This window comes from Leuciscus leuciscus (assembly GCF_965113295.1).
Source record: "Leuciscus leuciscus genome assembly, chromosome: 15".
Taxonomy (NCBI): Eukaryota; Metazoa; Chordata; class Actinopteri; order Cypriniformes; family Leuciscidae; genus Leuciscus; species Leuciscus leuciscus.
Genome location: NC_138739.1, coordinates 27,035,563 through 27,055,342, shown reverse-complemented (window position 1 = coordinate 27,055,342; position 19,780 = coordinate 27,035,563). Strand labels below are relative to the sequence as shown.

At 37.5% G+C, this 19,780-nt stretch overlaps 3 protein-coding genes across 11 annotated transcripts in view; 1 reads left to right on the top strand and 2 right to left on the bottom strand.

The window, feature by feature from the left end:
* The window catches only part of patj (PATJ crumbs cell polarity complex component), a 119,342-nt gene extending 114,040 nt beyond the window's left edge, over positions 1 to 5,302 (top strand). For all 9 annotated transcript variants that reach the window (XM_082138661.1, XM_082138662.1, XM_082138658.1 and 6 more), the window contains one exon: positions 3,215 to 5,302. In XM_082138661.1, the coding sequence (XP_081994787.1) occupies positions 3,215 to 3,361 (147 nt within the window). In that variant the 3' untranslated portion in view covers positions 3,362 to 5,302. The remainder of the gene's footprint in view (positions 1 to 3,214) is intronic.
* Positions 4,631 to 7,937, bottom strand: pdzk1ip1 (PDZK1 interacting protein 1). The gene is made up of 4 exons (XM_082138669.1): positions 7,724 to 7,937; positions 7,490 to 7,604; positions 6,619 to 6,699; positions 4,631 to 6,362 (listed from the first exon to the last, which is right to left on the bottom strand). Exons 1-4 carry the CDS (start codon positions 7,788 to 7,790, stop codon positions 6,290 to 6,292), a joined length of 336 nt encoding a protein of 111 aa, XP_081994795.1. The 5' UTR covers positions 7,791 to 7,937; the 3' UTR covers positions 4,631 to 6,289.
* A 4,732-nt stretch (positions 7,938 to 12,669) lies between these two features.
* tal1 (T-cell acute lymphocytic leukemia 1) lies at positions 12,670 to 19,561 on the bottom strand. Its single transcript, XM_082138666.1, has 4 exons — positions 18,789 to 19,561; positions 16,690 to 17,254; positions 15,565 to 15,656; positions 12,670 to 14,379 (listed from the first exon to the last, which is right to left on the bottom strand). Exons 2-4 carry the CDS (start codon positions 17,139 to 17,141, stop codon positions 13,943 to 13,945), a joined length of 981 nt encoding a protein of 326 aa, XP_081994792.1. The 5' UTR covers positions 17,142 to 17,254; positions 18,789 to 19,561; the 3' UTR covers positions 12,670 to 13,942.
* Between the last annotated feature and the right edge of the window lie 219 nt (positions 19,562 to 19,780).

Genomic DNA, 19,780 nt, shown 5'->3' with positions numbered 1-19,780 from the left:
ATCGTCTTCTCCCTCTGACACCACAGACTCAGGAGAGTCAGATCCTGATTTGGATGTGGCACCCTCATCATCCTCTCTAGCTTCCTCTGAAGGCGAGGAGGATTCGGAGGATCCTGGATCTGGCTGGATTGGGAGAAACGGCGAAGTGTGGTTTTCCACCAACGCGGAGACAACTCCCTTTCTTCAGCCTGCCAGAGGCGTGACTCCAGGGCCGACGCGCTATGCCATCACAAGGCATAGTCATACATGTTTGTATGACTGTACAAACATGTATGTGTTGACGCAAGTCATGCTGACAATGAGGTCAATCATCTCCTCCGTAAAAAACAGATTGAACACGGAATCCATGTTCTGGACCCTTGCGAAGGCATAGCGCGTCGGCCCTGGAGTCACGCCTCTGGCAGGCTGAAGAAAGGGAGTTGTCTCCGCGTTGGTGGAAAACCACACTTCGCCGTTTCTCCCAATCCACCCAGATTCAGGATCCTCCGAATCCTCCTCGCCTTCAGTGGAAGCTAGAGAGGATGATGAGGGTGCCACATCCAAATCAGGATCTGACTCTCCTGAGTCTGTGGTGTCAGAGGGAGAAGACGATACATCCTGCAGCTCGCTGGAAGGGTCAGGCTGCATAATCATCTCTAAAACTTCACTACAAGTCAAGCCCTTTCTCATGTTGCTGGCTGCTCTTCTCACCATCAAATGACTAGCAGGCTTGCATGCACGCGTTTAAATCCACTTGCTTTGTTTTTGTTTAGTCTGCATTTCTCACCATCAAAAGGGAGCAGATGCATAAATACACTTACTTTGTTTTTGTTTACTCCATGTAGATCTGAGAGCTGAGGTGTATATTTTGATTTTCTCAGATGCATCAAGGTGAGTTCACACACACACACACACACACACACACACACTCACACACACACACACACACACACACACACACACACACACACACACACACACACTTTATTATGCTATTATACTCCTTATAAACTCCATATAACTCCATGTAAAAGCCAGAAACTAAGCTTTTTTTTGCACAGGCCTATCTAAAGGGTTAATGGTTCCACCTGGTTATCAACAGTAAAAATTACAAATTTTACCTCTTCCCAACAGGGAAAACCACCAACAATAAAAAATGCATGATTATATGGTGTCATGGCTTTGCAATCAAAAAATGTGGTTATAATGGAAGTCAATGGGGCAAAAACAGCCACGAACAGTAAATGAGGGAGAAAAAGTTAAAATCTGATGCTGCACAAAAACTAACAATGCATCAAAACCAATGTTGTTTCTAATCTTTGACATGTCCAAGACTGTGATAAAAGGTAAAAAAAAATCCAGTCCACAATCACATTTTATATTGAAAATGAGTCATTTTGTGTGTTTTTTTCCCCTAATCAGTGACATCATTTACGAATTTGGCAATTAAAGAGTTAAAATCCTGAATTTTTTTTAAACATTTAGTATTTTTGAGCAGGACTGAGATTGATTAATAGATTCATGCAAAAAAAATTGAAAAAAATATTTATCTGATACATTTTTACAGCAGTTTAAAGTAGTGGCTGTTTTCAGCCACGAACATAACGAAAGGGTAGTAAATTTGCCCACAGTGTACTGTTGAGTTTTTGAAAAATTTCACAGCATTTTCCCAAAATATGTGTCAAAATAAGATTTGTCACCAAAAATCATTCCATTTGCTGAAACACAGAAAAAGTTATGGCCAAATTTAGACTCAAAAATACCCCATAGTGGATGAAAACATCCCCAAAAGCACATAAGGGTTAAAGAGATCGTTCACCCAAAACCAAACAGTTGCTGGTCCCCATTGACTTCCATACATAGTAGGAAAAAAATATACTATGGAAGTCACAGGGGTACATCAACTGTTTGGTTACTCACATTCTTTCAAATAACGTTTATTTTCAACAGAAGAAAGAAACTTATTCAGGTTTAAAACAACTTGAGAGTAAATTATGACTTTTTGGGGGGAGAACTATCCCTTTAATGTTAATAAAACAACAAAACACACAGAGGAAATCATTCACTGCTCTTGACTGAGAACTTTAAGTCTGTTGTGTTTTATTTTCATATGTGTTCATTTAATTACTTTCTTCAATTCTACTGTTAAATACACCTATAGCTGAAAAAATAAAGCACTGTTTATTTCATTTGTATATTAAGTTGTGTATGTGTAATATGTATCTCTGTTCTTAATTTTTATAACAAAGAAAATAGTGACAAAGATTTTTATTTTCACCACTTTGGCCTAAATGTCTGCCATTCTTTTTTATTTTATATTTTGTTACCTATATTTTGTTACCTATAAGGCTTTGCTTTTAAAATAGGGACATTAGTTTGGCTGTAATGCTCAATCACATGCAAAATAGTAAAACCAACATGAAATAAGAATCGTGATAAAATCGTGATTTTCCTGAAAAAAATAAATAAATTGTGATATGATATTATTGCCATATCGCCCACCCCAGGTGTAAAAAAAGGTGCCTAGATGTGCTTAGATGCTAAAAATGTGTTATTATTGATAATTATATCACACTACAATTAAACATAATGAAACATTCATTTGAATTGAAATTGTTTTATTAGCTTAGCTAATATAATTTATTAGCTTTTTCTAGAGATTGCAGTCATGCATGACATGGTGAAAAATGACTTGAAATAATACTGAAAATAGGTTAAGATGAATGTTAAAGGTGTGCCCCCTAAAAGCACAAGTGGCCCCTGCCTGGCCCCCCCAGTTACTGTGGTCTAGAACCGCCACTGCTTGCATATTTTTCTGTGATGTGTTCAGAACCCTGCACCGGTAATGTCTGTACAATATTTAAAGGTGAGTGTTGCGCTGTGGCCACCAGGGAGCAGCACAGAGCTCGGTTTCACACAAACATATCCAGAGATAAGACACTTCATATTCTCCTAGAAACAATGCATGTTTTGTGTTTACCTGATATGATTTTTCTAATGACTCTACCAACCTCTCTGGAGGTCTGTGAATGCCGTGCAGGGGTCCTTGGACATATGAAACATTTTATATATATATATATATATATATATGTGTGTGTGTGTGTAATTTAAATATTGTTTTTAATATTTTGGTACATTTAATGATCTGTTAAGCATTATTGAAAATAATAATGGTCAGTTGTGGTCATTTAATTCTGTAAATGAATAAATAATCCTGTTGTCCTCCTACCTGCAGGGGGCAGCGGCAGTGGACGGGCGTCTGAAGCGTGGAGACCAGCTGCTGTCGGTCAACGGAGAGAGTCTAGAGGGCGTCACACACGAGCAGGCCGTGGCCATACTGAAGAAGCAGCGGGGAAGCGTCACGCTCTCTGTGCTCTCCTAACAAACACTACATCTACTGAAAAACACACATTCCTTTCACACATCTTAAAGAGACTCTTTGTGTCAGCAACGGCTGTTATCCGGCCACTTTACTTCCTGATATGGAGAATGTTTGCACTCAATCGTTTAAACTGCGCCTGTTACTGTTTGTGCACCTGCTATCGAAATCGATTAGAAAAATATTCATAAAGGGAATTTATTGTATCGTCTTTGTCTTAGTCATGGACCTGTAGCCTCTCCACTGGTGAATGTGAGCGGTGAATTATGGGACGATATTACAGATGATTATTTTGATGAAATGAGTGCTGGTAACTCAAGACCAGGAGGAAAAATTACAGTGGTAGACACACTAACACACACTTTATTAGTGATATCATTTCAGTGCACATATGACAACTTTTAGTGTGGTTGTCCTGATTTTGTTTCGTGTAGTTAAAATGAATATGTACTCGACAAACCCGCCTTATTTTCAAGAAATCAGATGGATTTTTCCATTAAATGTAGAGATGAATTTATGAACGAGCGTTAATAAGGGACGATAGACGTGCCTTGAAACAGGCAGATCATACTGTGTTGGGATGTTTTGTTTAGCTAGTATTAGATATTAGTATCATTTCAATCAAATTCTTTACATTGCAGGGTAGTTTTGTGAGTATTTCAAAAACTGGTATGACTGACTTCTGTGCAGCTTAAAATTAGATATTTTGCAGAATGTTCACGCTGCTCTTTGCCATACAATGAAAGTGGATGGGGACTGGAAGTTTTGAGCTTCAAAAATGACTAAAATAACCATTGAAGTATCTCAAAAGTTGACTCGTGCGCTACAGTTCAACTCTTTGGAAGTCCTATGCTTGCTTTTTGAGAGGAATAGACTGACATTTTGCTTTTTGAGAGGAATAGACTGACATTTTTTTTTTTCAGTTTCAATTTCAGACACTTTTGCACACAAAGCTATTATTGTAAGTCGATTTTCACTTACAATCTTTCCTGAAACTAACATTTCAAACAGTTCTTCACATAAAGCTATTACATGGCTTCAACATTTTTGTCCTTTTTGGAGCGTGACTGTCCCAGTCCCCATTCACTTTCATTGTATGGAAAAAAGCAGCTTTAGCATTCTTCAAAATATGTCCTTTTAGCTCCCACAGAAGAAAGTAAGCCATTCGGGGTTTGGAATGACACAAATAATGACAATTTTAATTTTTGGGAGAGCTAGTCCACTGTATCATGTTGCTATTGTGTATCGAGATTTCAAAAATGACAGAAATCCTTATGAATAACATAGTTTTTTATTACGTTTTTGTAATTCCATTTGTAATTCAATTGCACACCTTTGTCATTTCATTGTAAATATGTAATTTATTTCCTTTTTAGGGTGTTTTTGCATCACTTTTGTCTTCATGAAGATGTCTCGCGTATCCTAGTTTGACACCGTGTGTGTCTGTGTGTCACAATATGAGGATATCCTGTGTCAGTCTCTGTCCTAGAGGAAGTGTAGCAGGCTCTTGAGAGACTATCAGACCTCTCCAGGTTGTAGACAGCGTATGGAAGCCTCGTCCAGACCGTCTCCTCCACTAGGATTTCGTAAGCATACTATGCCTCTTGAATTCTTGTGCCATGTGGACAGTGTGTTCTGAACTGTCCAGCGCTGCGTCCCTTTAAAAAGATTGCCTGTCTTCCCCTTTATCCTTCAAGAAAATGCAACACCCCAGTCTGCTACCTTCCACTAGATCTTTACATTTGGGCTTGAATCATATGATTCTTCAACTCGCACTCAGATGACTCAGCGGTCGAGGTTAACGCTGTAGTAACACCGTTATATCGGCCATTTTTCTGTCAGTGTAATGTTTTTAAAGTCCAAAGAAACCTTTTAGTTGAATTCATACATAAGATACAGATCGAAGTCTGAAATAAAGCTGATTTATTAACATTTACAAAAGTGGTCATTATGGTCTGTGGCTTTATTTTGGACAAGTAGAATTTATCTAAAGTGTCAGAAAATAAAGTTATTTAAATTTTAAACATATTTTGACTTCTAAATTATGATGTCTGTGGGAAAAAGTTATAAAGAGAAATCTATGCCTGTTTCAGATCTTTACCTGTAAAATTATTATTATTAGGTTTTATTTGAATTTTTAAGGTACGAAAAACCTTGACACCATTTCTGAATTAATTTACTACTATTTAAATGTTTGGGGTCAGTAAGATTTTTTTTTTTTCTTTGAAAGAAATAATTTTATTGAAAAAGGATGCATTAAATTGATCAAAAGTGACAGTAAAGACGTATAATGTTACAAAAGATTTCTATTCCAAATAAATGCTGTTCTTTCTTTTCATCAAAAAGTGTCGTGGTTTCCACAAAACTTTTTTTAAACATTAATAGAAAATGTTTCTTGAGCAGCAAATTATCATATTGGAATGATTTCTGAAGGATCATGTGACACTGAAGACTGGAGTAATGATGCTGAAAATAAATTGCATTTTAAAATATATTCAAATAGAAAGCTGATGTTTTAAATTGTAGTAATATTTCACAATATTACTGTTTTTACTGTATTTTTTTATCAATAATTGCAGCCTTGGTGAGCAGAAGACACGTACTTCAAAAACATTAAAATTCCTACCCTCCAAAACGTCCAAAAAGTATATTGATTTTTAATTATTTTTTAAAGAGGCTTGCACAACAAATATCTGTAAGAATAATTAATTGTCTAATTAAATAATGTAAAAAATTGGTACATCAACAAATGCCCTTTAGAATGAACTAGTTAATGTATAGTGGATTTTTTCTAAAGAAATCTACAAAAATCACTGCTAAACTTTCATACAAGAAAGAGCTGTGTCAGCTATTAAAATGATAACTTATTACAACAGAACACAAGGTTAACATGGTGTGCTGACTCTGCTAATTGTGGACATTTCCTTTAAATTACATTGCGGTCACTTTTTCGTCAGTTTGGTGAACGATCACGCTCTCATATACGTTAGGGTCGTCGCTGCTCCTGAAAAACAAGTGCCAATTCCAGTGTTAATAGCATTTTAAAGGGAATATTCACTCGTTTTCCATTCATTTTAATCATTAACATTATATTAACATAATCAGATGAGGCGTTTCTTCAGGTTGAACATGATTTCAGGCCATATAAACAGTTCTCATGAGCAGTATCAGTAATGATAGTATATCTGTTTTCCCCAGGAATGTCTATTTATAGTATTGAATTACTCTGAGCTTTATTACGGCTGTATTGGTATTATTACCTGACTGCGTCAAGACTGGTTTCATAGGTTGATGATCCATTGGTCATGGCGTATTCATTGGGTACGACTGCTTCTGATTTGCTTTAGTCAAAAAGAAAAACAGATTAAAATGTGGCGTTTACACACACCAGATTTGGAAACTAGTTGCTAAATATAATTGTGTATTATGTGTACCAGCCTATATAGATCAATAAACATTAATTACTTTATAATAACTTTCATTTAAAACATATTATTAATGAGAAAAGTTCAGGAATATACACTTTTAAAAAATAGGTTCTTTATTGGCTTTTATGGTTCCACGAAGAACCTTTATCATCCATAGAAACCTTTCATTGCACAAAAGGAAAAGGGTTCTTTAGATCATTAAAATGTTCTTCACACCAAGACAAAAATGGTTATTTTAAAAACTGTTTCTGGAAAGGTTCTTCGGGGAACCCAAAATCACTGTGATCAATATGTTGACAAGTTGATCAATTGACAATATGATGACAACATATGTTTTTACATTGTTTTAACTCATCAAAATAAGTTGAGCAATTTTCAATTGATACTAGATTCAACTCATTTTAAGTCAGTTTAATGTAATTTAAGTTGAAATGACTTAAACAGACAAGTTGATTGTACTTAAAACTTTAAGGCACCCAAAAATGAAATTTCTGGCAATATAGGCTACGCATAATGATTGACTTTCCTATGCAAAATATATAGGCCTATATTTATATTTTAAAAAAGAAAGTCATACAGGTTTGGAACGAACTTATGGTGAATAAATTGACAGAACTGTCATTTTTAGGAAAACTCTGTACCCTTAATATTAAAAATGCTACTGATTTCAGCATGGCCTTGAAATATAGACGCAATAGATTACCTTGGAGTTTCACACCATGCTTTGTTTACAAGGAAGGCGATGAAGATGAGAAAGAGGAACACCGCAACGGCAATGATTCCTGTAAGCCAGTTGGGCAGAGTTTGCTCTGCTTTCTCTAAAAGAGACATGATAAAACTGTATGTTAAAATATCAAAACTATTGAAAACCTCACTTTAAATGCTTGATGCTTTTTTTCTAGATTTCCCTCCAAAAAGAAATGTGTAAAGGCTGTACCTGCTTGAGCCGCAGCTAGTCCCAGTGTGAGCAGAAGCCAGTGAAGCACAGCGACTGGTTTCCCCATGTTTATTCCTCTTTAGATTCGCAAAAATGTGTTTGAATATGAAACGCTCAGACCTGAATCCCTGCTTTTCTCGAACCAGGAAACAGTTAACTGAAATTCAATGGAAGAAAAAGACAACACCCAGTGGTCCATCCAGGTCGAGTCAATCATTTACCCAGTGCATCGCAAAGGGATAACAGAGATGTGACGAGTGCATGTGAATATGATCATCCGATTCAACTGTTATCAGTCATATCTGATATCAACTACATAAATGTTCATGGCTTCCATAAATACTGCTGTTTTTGTTCTCAAGATGACGGTAGAGTTGTTAATCCAGTGGAGGAAGTCCTATCCCACCATGCAGATTTAAGAAATGAAGACGCTTCATAAGCCGCTAATGTGAGTCTTTAGATTCCCGCGATTATGGAATTTGTCTGGTTAGCATTCCACGGTTTTCAATTAGTAACAGATCATTGAAGACACATTAAACCCACCAGTGCCACTTTGCTCCTGTGGAAGTTACAGTTTAGCTATAGAGTAAAACAAGCAAGCTTTAGAATTGACTCTGATCTGTGTTTTGACCACTGTACTTCAATTTTTGTCCGGAGTTAATTATTCCACATTTAGCATAACATTAATGTTTATCTCAGGACATTTTTAGGTTTTCATCCCTGAGAAGCGTTCCTGCAAGGTGAACGGAGGATGGTGTACACCAAGGTCATTGGTTTGATTCTCGGAAAATGCATGAACTGATAAAACTTTGAATTGTAAGTAAATTCACATGCATAAATGCAAGTATTACTGTGAACTCTTTAAAATAAAGGTTCTTTATTGGCATCTATGGTTACATGAAGAACCTTTAACATCCATGGAAACTTTACGTTCCACAAAAGGTTCTTTATAGTGGAAAAAGGTCCTTTAAAAGTCTAAGAATGGTTTTCACTGAAAGGCTCTTTGAGGAACCAAAAATGTTACTTCCATGGCAACGCTGCGAAAATTCAATTGTGGAGTGTATACCACACACTGAACACATTTTACACAATGCACTTTAAGTCGTTTTAGATAAAATCATGTGCCAAATACATATAAGAACTACTTCTTAAAGTCAGGTGCACATTATGAATGTTTGACTGTATGATGTGATCACAGTGTGAAAGCACATGCATATTGTGCCAAATCAATCGTTTTTGTACGATATATATATTATAGCCAATACTTTGGTCCCAACCATCCCCGGAAGATCTACACCAGGGGTGTCAAACTCAGGGTACGTTTACACAACAATGTACTAAAAACTGAAACGTTTTTTCTTTGCATTTTTCGCATACTGACATTGTCAAAATGATCCCGTTCACACGGATCCCAAAAACGACTAAAAATGCTGTATTCATGCCAGGCCAGTAGTTGGCGATGTCACTTTGTAAAGAAACACTTCGCCCCTACAGACTGAAATCGTGATACATATGCACATGACGTCACAGTTTTTTTTCACAAATTCGCATTTTTGTAGTTTACACAGATACGATAACGGTATCGTTTTCAAAAACGTGCACGTGTAAACCCGTTTTCAAAAGCTTGCGTTTTTAGGCCCTCCGAAACACTGTCGTCGTGTAAATGAACACATGAAAAGTTTTACGTTTTTAGTTGAAAACGGTGTCGTGTAAACGGCCTCTCGGTTTCTGGAGGGCCACTGTCCTGCAGAGTTTAGCTCCAACCCTAATTAAACACACCTGAACCTGCTAATTAAGCTCTTCCGGATTACTAGAAACTTCCAGGGAGGTGTTTTGGAGCTAGACTCTGCCGGACAGTGGCTAAGGTTCATCGCAAAGGTTAGGTCAGTGGTTCCCAATCCTGGTCCTGGGGACCCACAGCTCTGCACAGTTTGCATGTCTCCCTCATTTAACACACCTGATTCAGATCATCATCTCGTTAGGAAAGAGCTCTGAACTGAACTGGGTGTGTCAGATAAAGGAAACATACAAACTGTGCAGAGCTGTGGGTCCCCAGGACCAGGATTGGGAACCACTGGGTTAGGTGAACACGTCAGACTAAGCCATCAAAGACACAGCAAAAATCTTTTACGACCCCCAAGATTTGTCTCGAGCAGCAAAATTATACAGTGTTAACTCGGCTTTGGGACAGGCGTACACAGTGCAAGTTCCGACAATCAGGAAGTCATGAGCCCTTACGCACATTACGAGTCATTTTACGTCATAATTGCACAGAATCAGTGATGCACGTCACAACCGTACAACCTGAAATATTGTAGCTCGTTTGACGTTGTTTACAAATTACCGCAAAAGTTGTTTGTCAGCCTCTTGAACGATGCAAACCGTAAAGACAGAAGAGGCATTTCTCTCGATGAAAAAGACCTGTCGGCACGACAAAAAGTGTTTTATAGAGCCTTAAATAATTCACTCAAGACAACACATCGTTGTTAAACACCTCGCTTGACTATCCAACAACAAGTTGATGAATGACTAGTTTGTTTGAACTTGAGGGCATTGCAGACCATCTTCGTCCTCTCTTATTAAACCACAATAGATGAGCGCACATGAAGAGAGCGCTCTTGAGGTGAAGAGTGACAGAGCAAATGATTAACAGACCACAACAGAGAAAAAGAGGTGGAGTTGGATGAAGAGCACGATCCGCCCCTCAGGACTCAAGGGACACATGAGCGTCTCTCAGCCCAGAGGAAATTAGCACTGCTTGAAATGCGCACTGCCCTCTCATTAACACCTCGTATAAAAATACCGGCCCGCTCCCCAAGGGAGCCACTTCTGCCGATGGTGTGGAAGATAGCCATGAGAGACCACAGTGGAGACTCTTTCCACTGGCCCGTCCTGCCTCTGAGAACCAGACCTTCGGGAGGTTCACTGGGACGTCCTTGTCCCAGAAGGAGGGGCGTCTTAATTGAATACTCTCTCCCCTTGTCTAGTTATCTCAGGGTAATGGTGGTCTTTATCAGTCGGTAAGCATGTCCTTTTGTTGTGATGGGGCTCTTTTGAGATCCATCCAGGTTGAAGCTCTGGAGCCCCTGTTTGGGGCCACTGGTGGGAAAAAGGCGGATAGCGACTACACCGCAGTTAATTAAAAAGGGAAAAGATGGCTTCAAAAATCCCTGATTGAATCCGTACAACCAGCCCACCATTTCAAGAGTGAGCGCATTGGCATTTGAGATGAATGAAGGGACTTAATAGAATTACAGTGTTTTGATGGTGTGTTTAATCTCTGCTGGGATACACCGTACACACCCTGTGGATCATGTGGCTTTAGTATTCATGGGAAGCGGACACCATTGAAGATCTTACTAATCTTCAATGGACAAATAAAACTCTAATTGAGCAGCAGAACTTGATATTGAGACCACGGTTTAATTGTTTATAGTGAGATTTACCTAATGAGATCAATGAAATATGTTTGTGTTGCGTCTACATTTTTTGATTCAGACCTGTAATGTAACTTAAGTCTTACTGAAATGACAATTTTGTCATCATTTACTCAACTTTGACTTTATTTATTCTGTGAAACAAATGTTATTTTCCAGATTGTATTGGCTGCTCTTTTCCATTCAGTGATAATTATATAAACATGAAGCTCCCAAATTACAAAAAAAAATCACATTAACAAGTGGATTATTATGGATAATATTTATTGCGATTTTTTTTGTTTTTAAAAAATTATTTATAAATATGATTATAAATACTACAATAATATTGTAAATACATTTTATTTAAAAAATATATTATTATATAATGTTATACATTTGAATATTTATTGATATTAACATTGTGGTTTTTCGTGACGTTTTTTGTAAAATCACCATAATTAAATATTATGATGATTTTTGGTTTTGGTTCACAATTACTTACATTTTTTTAAATTATCAAGTACAATTCAAAATATATATTTTTCTTTTCTTTCTTTCTTTCTTTCTTTCTTTCTTTATTTATCACCATTTATTTATTTATTTATCACCATAAATGAGTAAATGATTTTTGGAGCTCAATGTATACACATACTTAGACCAACAGTTTAGAACAAAATTAGTAAATGACCACATTTTCTTGTGAGTAGTTAAGCTATTCATGTTAAATACTGTAAAAGTCTTGAAATATGATCAATATTTCTCTCACTCAGAGCCAATTTTCCATCCTCATACGGAAAGGCCACAATACTGAGATTGTAAACGGTGTATTTGTGATGGCACACCTCCTCTTGATATTACACTCATTTAATGGCATAAAAGATCTATTTCTTTTGTCTAAATGTCTCTCATGTCCTTTAGCTGATAGGATGGAAAGCGTTTGACAAGGTCGTGCACGTATGTGGGTGTGGGTGTGGATCAGTGATCGGTCTGGGAACTGCCCTTGGATCAGTATTTCACAGTCCCTGCAGGCCCCATGGGGCTAGTAGACCCACCAATGACTTTTTCATTGGCTTTGATTCTTATCAGCCTTTCACACTCATATTCCCAGGGTTTAGACACCTTGCTATGACCCTGACTGTCCTTACACCCTCAAAATCTTAAAACAAGATAGACCTTTTCTGTGTTTCTGACGTATTAAGCACGTACAGTATATGTCTTAGACGGAATCTAAAGGTATTTCATGTTATCACATCCCGCTGTATTGTATGTCGGGGATTTAACATTTTGTTCCTTTCATAAAAATACGTTGTATCTAAGTCCCTTCAATGCAAGATTTTTTTTCTATTTAATCCCTGTGTTTTTGACAAAACGCTCCACTTGATATTTTTTTCCTTCTCTACCTTTATAGTTGTCATGACAACAGAAACGGCTATTATATTTCAGACATTTATATGACCGAACAAATACTCATGATATCTGAACTGAATCGTCTATTACATTCAGCATTTTTCATAACAACAGCACACATTTTCAGGTTTGTGTTTTTTATTTTTGTGGGTTTTTATATAAAATTTGTGAGATATAACATTGCATATATTCATAGATAGATTTTCACCTTACAACAAAGGTCTTTCTACTAAATATCACATTAAAATAACCATTTTTTGTTTGTTTGCTCATTTAATACCCAATAAAAGACTTAAAGGTACCAAGACTGGTTACTCAATCCTCTGCTAAAAAGCAGATCAAGTTCATACAAGTCAAATAAAGTGACAGAACGTTACTCAATGAATGCGTCATTGCGAGATGGTCGGGTTGGAGGGGTGTTTTAGCCAAAGAAACGAGTGAATGAAGGAGAGATGGAGATGTGAATTAATGGTGTACCATGATCACAATGCAAAAGAACAGTCTAAAGGAACAAGGGTCATCATTACAGACACACAACATTATCCCGGTTTATCTACACATTCTTGTACCTCCTCCACCATTGTTCTCGAATGATTGTGTTTTGAAACATTATACCGAAAAACCATTTACAAAATGGCGATACTTTTTTCCCCAAATAGCATTGTTGCTATTGCCAATGACGCTAATAATACTTTAAGGTCATATTCCATTGAAATTCCCAGTATGTACACATTTGTCTCAAAGATGCTGCACAAAGCCGGGTCATCATTTACTCACCCTCAATTCGCTCTAAACCTGTAGGACTTTCATCTTCAGTGGAAACAGAAAAGAAGATATTTTGAAGAATGTTTTATCCATACTGTGAAAGTCAATGGGGTCCAAAAACCAAAAAAAATTGGACCCCATTGACTTTTATTGTATGGTTCTTAGAATTCTTCTTTTGGGCTTCACTTTTTCTGGTTTTGGAATGACATGAGGGTTTGTAAGTGATGCCAGAATTGTCAATTTTTTTGGTGAACTATTCCTTTTCTAGGACTTGACTTCTCCAAATGCTCTTTTTTGTTGTAAAAGTCCAGCTGTTTCCAATGACCTCCTTCCCAGCGGTGTACCTGATGAGGTGTGGGTACCATTCAATCTTCTGTTTTCTTATCGTTTTCAGGTGGCGATCCTGTCTAAACAACCAAGTGTGGACTAAAAGTCTACCTGACATTTTCCCCCGTACCAGCGTCTCACCACGGAGGGCACCTTAGCATCGAAGCGTGAAGAGAAGAGCTTAAAAGAAAGTCTTACGTAAGAATATGCTTGCACACGACATACGCTAGTTGAGGTCCATGAAGCACTGCGCCCTCTCAAACCTGGGGCTCCAGAAGTCAGTCCGTCGACACCAACTCAGTCATCGCTGGGTGTTTCCGTCCAGCGGGAGGCTGGAATGATGCAGTCCCTTCGCCGAAGACCTGGACTCCACCGACGAGTCCTGGTCCTCGGTAAAGCTCTCCGGGCTGACGTCCCCGTCCAGCAGGCTCCCGCAGCTTGAGTTCGGGCTCAGCATCTCCTGGAGGAGGTCGTCCCGAACTAGGGTTGCATCTCGGTTGGCCCGGGCGGAGGCATCGCCGCCCACCACGTCGTCCTGGTCATTGAGGAGCTTGGCAAGGAAGTTGATGTACTTCATGGCCAGGCGGAGGATCTCGTTCTTGCTGAGTTTCTTGTCGGGAGGGTGTGTGGGGATGAGCTTGCGCAGCTCGGCGAAGGCACCGTTCACGTTCTGCTGCCGCCAGCGCTCGCGGCTGTTCGTGAAAATCCGTCGCACAACTTTGGGCTGCGAACCTGTACCTGTGAAAGCAGAGAAAGTAGAGTTAGGTTCAATTCCCTTCCAAACATTTTGAGTGTCAAAATACGCGTTTAGAGGTCGAGTCATAACAAATCAGCAGCGTTTAACAACACAGTTGAGTGCTTTAACAGTGGTTTCCTTGTGAACACACCTAAGGTGTTCACTCACTTCTCACTGATAGATTAGCTCTTTATCTCCCCCTATTTAGCCAAGAATTAATTAACCTTTCTATTATCTATGGCATTTTACATTCAATTATTCAGGGCCATTTCTCTTCCTAGACAGCTCTTTTGGAACAAGGCTATCAATGCTTCACTTTGCCTGATGCACCAGTGACTTCATATAATTACACTTATTTAAATGGATTCCCAACATCTTGAGTTAAGGAATAATTTAAAGCATTTTTCGCTATTGTCTTAAAGAGGCAGCGAAGGCAGCGTTACCTTTGATGCTCTTCTATATCATCTAAGAGCATATTGTGTCATGCATACCACGTTTCCGTCTCATTAGAATCCCACATCTCAGTCTCAGCACTCGCAGCCAAACACATTGACTCGTATTTGCATTTTTATAGGCAACTCGCAGCTATCTCTCGTGCACATACACTGATTTTTTTTTTTAGGGGGGGTTGGTTCCTATTGGCAACTGTAACCATTTATTTCTCTCGCTTTTTTTTATTTCTGTCTTCTGTCTTTGTTTGACAATAATATTTTGTTCTCTGGTTATTTTAAGAGGAAATGCATTTTCATGCGATCCAGTATGATGCAACGATATTGGTGACATTTATGTTAATTGTGGCTTTAGAATAAAAAATATTTATTTTACATATCTTTAATTTGGATGTGCAACTAAAGTGGCATTCCTTGCTAAAAAAATTATTATATTAAAGTGCATGAATATTTGCATTAATTTTTTTCAGAAAATTAATTAATAAATAAAATAATTATACGACAAAGTAACTGTACTGATAAGTAGCCTATATCAAGACAATCTGAAGTTATTTTGATTGTTTTTTGCAACCCAAAAAAACCCTACATATTTTATTTTACCAAATGGTGCCTGATGTCATTTAAAATGGCCGAGAATGATACTGAGATGATGGAGGGAAATTATAAATGAAAAGAAAAAGAGAAAAGCACAGCCAAAGAGTGGCTTACCATACTTAGAAAGATCTAAAATGGTCCTACCATCGCTGATTTCAACCTCATACGGTACAGGTCTGCGTTTCACTCGATTGCTGGGATACATCCCATACTGTTCCACTTCTCCAGCAAAACCACTGAGGAGAAACAGGCACACAACTCAGTACGGGTGATTCAAGCTTATTAAAATATGAAAAATGGTCCTAAAATGCAGTTTATTCATATACTTCAAATGTCATTAAACAGAGTAAAATAGAATAGAAAGCACTCAAGTACTTCAAGCTTGTATATATTTTTTTTTTTTATGCATTTTAATGCATTAAATAATGGTCCACAAATGCAGTTTATACATATTTTATACTTCAAATGTCATTAAACAGAACAGAATAGAATAGAATAGAATCAAATAGAATAGAAAGCACACAAATACTTCAACTGTACAGAAAAAAAGCTTGAAAATATAAAATACATTTGAATACATTAAATAATGGTCCTAAAATGCAGTTTGTTCATATTTACATAGTTAAAATGTCATTAAACAGAATAGAATAGAATAGAATAGAAAGCAATTAAATTGTACAGAAAAAGCTTGAAAAAGATATAAAAATACATTTTAATGCATTAAATTGATTTTGAACATATTCAATTGCTGATGGAGAAAACGAAGTACTTCCATATTTAATATAGATGTAGAATATATAGAATAGAATAGAAACGGAAACGAATAACTAATATATTATATAACATTGCATTGTCAAATAAGGAGAAAACGAACTCTGATAAACGAAATACTAAGAAAATGATTACTCTATATTTTTTTACAAATATTTTATTTATATAGGCCCTAATTATTTATTTTATGCATTATAAATGTCTCGGGGTAATTCGATATATATTTTAATAGGTTGAATTGCATCAGAACTTTAGATTCTGATGGCATCATAGCATATGCTACCGATCATTTCATGCATCATAAAATAAATCATATTATTCAGGCTAGAGCAAGAACATGTTAAAAACGAGAAATTAAAGATCTTTGCAACAAACAAAAACGAGCATGCACAAAAAGACTAAATCCACATTCAAATGCATGCATTATTTTTTTTCCATCTTTAAGTTTATGCATTCGTTTCATATCCTACTTTGCGTGATGCGTAAAAGTGATGTTACCTGTTAATAGTGGCGAGCGGTTGCGTCATGTTGCTGTAGAGCATCGCTCGTGCCGGGAGAGGGAAAGCGGGCGGACTCAACTGCACCATTCGAGTGTCGATCAGCGGGTCTCTGGGAGGCAGCGGCAGTGGGATCGGTGGTCTGCACAGCTCGGTGGTCTGCACCTTATGGTTGATGTCTGCCTTGAGCTCTCTGCCTTTTATATCCGCGCTCCCTCCTCTCCTGGACAGCTCGATCACCGCCACTTCCTTTTTTAGCTCGGTGGCGTGGTGAGTCGTTTCCTTGGCAACTCCATTAAGGACGCGGCGCTCCTCGGGGAGGTGATGCTCCCCTGTCTCTGCCTTCGTGCCTTCCTGTTTCCCGCATGCGTCCCCCTCCTCGGGCGGGGGGGAACCGCAGCCCTCCGTGCTCGGGCTGAGCGGAAATTGCTCGGATTTCAGTTTTTCCATCATCCTTAAGTCCAGCTCCAGAAAAAAAAATCCAAACGCTTATAATTAGTGGTATCCAAAGGAAATTGTAATTCCCAACCAATCCAGCGCCTGTTCAGCTTCTCATCGGAGGTCACCTGTGAAAGCACACACCTTTATGCACACTGATTGAGCGCCAGCGTTATTACGCGCGTCCTCGCTGCGCGCGTGACTGGAAACATTGACAGTACAGTAGGCTAATGCAGCTCTATGACAGCACGTGTCATGTGTGTCTCACACACAACTGCTGTATCCATGCAAAGGCCTGTGCCATCCATTCTATGAGGATAGACAAGCAGGTTTGCCTAAACGCTCAAATATCTTTTAGGTTAGTGTCTTTTTTCCCTTGACTTGACCTTGGCCTGTAGCCTATATATCATCATTCTGCTCATGGCATCTGGAGATAAGCGTGTCATACCGGTGTCTTCGTTGGAAAAGAGCTTATCTTCTGCAAACATTGTTCGACATTTATTTAACGGAAAATAATCTGCATAATTATTAGAGGACGAATTCAATAACACCTTTCCAGATTAGCATATTTAATCATATTACATTTTAAATGACAAACATTCATATTATTGTTATTATTTTAACATTAGGCTACTCGTTATATAATTCATCTATTTTAGCATGATTATCAATATGGAATCATATTAGCGTCAATAATTTGTTTACGTCTTTTCTGAACCTAAAACGAAGATATTTACGTGAGTAATTGCGTCTATTTTTGAACCTTTTATTATTATTGCATGGATTTAATGTTATAAATATTTAAATAGTGAATGTATATGAACTTTTTCGTTGACGGTTTGTTTATAATGGCATTTGTTTGTTAAAATCTGTTGCAATATTTTTGTGCATGTTAATGGTATCTTGTAATGTTTTCTTTCTCCAGTGGCATCTATGACTCTTAATAATCTATTGCTTATTTTGTGTGTAAATATAGACTACAAGATGGCTAAATATTAATACGTCATTCCCAGTTTACACACTCTTCTACATTTAGCTACGTCTTTCTGTTTCCGCCGTATAGATATAGTTTATATGCTAATGTATTTTATCGTATTTATATAATGTATTCAAAAACTCAGAGTGATTTAACAAAACAAGCTGATTACAGCATTAATAACCGACCAGATATGACGAAAAAAACGTTACGTGTACGGTGTCAAATAGACTAATAATTCGGCAACAAACTTTAAAAAAACAAATAATTCATATTTACCATTTAGGAACTAACTCGACCAAAATGTCAGCTTTAGTTTAATAAATGGGATATCGATGAGATTAGTTCATTTATTGGTGGAGTTATGGTGGCTATTATTTTTAAGCACTAAACGGAAAAGAGGAAAATAGCAGCCGTGAGGAAAATCGAATCGAAATGAATCGAATTTCTTAACTTTAGATGAAAAGATCATGTCCTAAACGCCCTTTAATTATAAAATAAATGCCAAATCGATATCTGCATTCTGCAGGCTCAAGGGCCTATTTGCTCCAAGACCGAATACAGCCAAATATAAATGATATAAATCATACCTGAGCTTATATTAATCATCTGGCGTCGATAGAAAGCCTAATTATGACCTGCGTTAGTATCAAATGAGCGCAGAAACACCAATATTCGCCTCTTACCGTCGTCGGGCGGTGGATGTTAGTGTGTGCATGGAGCCATTTTGTGGAGGGTCATCCATGTCTGAGGTTTTAGATGCACTGAAGTGCTGTGTGGAACTGGAAGTGAGGTCTATATAATTCCACATCACGTCCAGCGCGCGCTTCTCAGTATGGGGAGCGGAACACGGGCGCAATGTGGCCAGGCGAGATAAGAGCGCAGTGGCGGCCACTGCGCGCTCGATAAGCCCCTAAACCCATTATTTATGAAATGATTCATTATTATTTTGCTTTTTATCGAGGGCAAATGCGAAGAGAAAAATATAGACTTATATTGTGAATGGATATGCATAAAAAATAACTCAGCAGATTGAGGAGGGGGGAAAAAAACGAATGCGTAATATTGTTGAACTGCTTCAGGGGCTCAATCAGAAATTAATTATGCGGCCAATAGTAACACATTTTCAGTGATATCGGCTAGGGATGTATAGGCTTGAAAAGTACCATTAGCGGCTGTTTGTTTTTACACATTTCAGCGTTTTCGGGCGTTTAGAATCAACTGGAAATCGTGTAGCGGCAGCCTATGACCCTCCCTCACTGAGTAAAACATGTTTATGAAGGTAGACACACGAAATGAACTAGCCTAACTGTTGTGAATACTGCACAGACATCATTGCTGTTTTTAATTATTATTTCAGGTGGCGTTCGATTTAATTCTTCACATGTATTTGGTCTCATTTACCTGTTTTAAAGTACACATTTTCTTTATAGAACAGTATAAATAAATGTATTTATTAAGCATGCACAATATATCATTATGGACAGTCAGCATTATATTAATATCTACTTGGTCGATATTGTAAGCAGATTCTGATATTTGAATTTTAGGCTCTTGAAATAATTCTATTTTACTACTGTGTAGATTTACAATGTTTATTGAACTTAAAGCATGTTCACATTTTAAACAGGAGTTTTAAACACTTAACGTGTATTTATATACAATTGCATATATTTAT

Bases quoted from the DNA above. Each gene is read 5' to 3' on its own strand.
- tal1 (XM_082138666.1), bottom strand. From the start codon at position 17,141: ATGATGGAAAAACTGAAATCCGAGCAATTTCCGCTCAGCCCGAGCACG. The intron at 15,657-16,689 runs GTAACATCACTT...GTTTCTCCTCAG, and splicing joins CCGCTCGCCACTATTAACAG to TGGTTTTGCTGGAGAAGTGG. The intron at 14,380-15,564 runs GTAGGACCATTT...CTGCTTTCACAG, and splicing joins TGAGGTTGAAATCAGCGATG to GTACAGGTTCGCAGCCCAAA.
- pdzk1ip1 (XM_082138669.1), bottom strand. From the start codon at position 7,790: ATGGGGAAACCAGTCGCTGTGCTTCACTGGCTTCTGCTCACACTGGGA. The intron at 7,605-7,723 runs GTACAGCCTTTA...TGTCTCTTTTAG, and splicing joins ACTAGCTGCGGCTCAAGCAG to AGAAAGCAGAGCAAACTCTG. The intron at 6,700-7,489 runs GTAATCTATTGC...TTTTGACTAAAG, and splicing joins GCATGGTGTGAAACTCCAAG to CAAATCAGAAGCAGTCGTAC.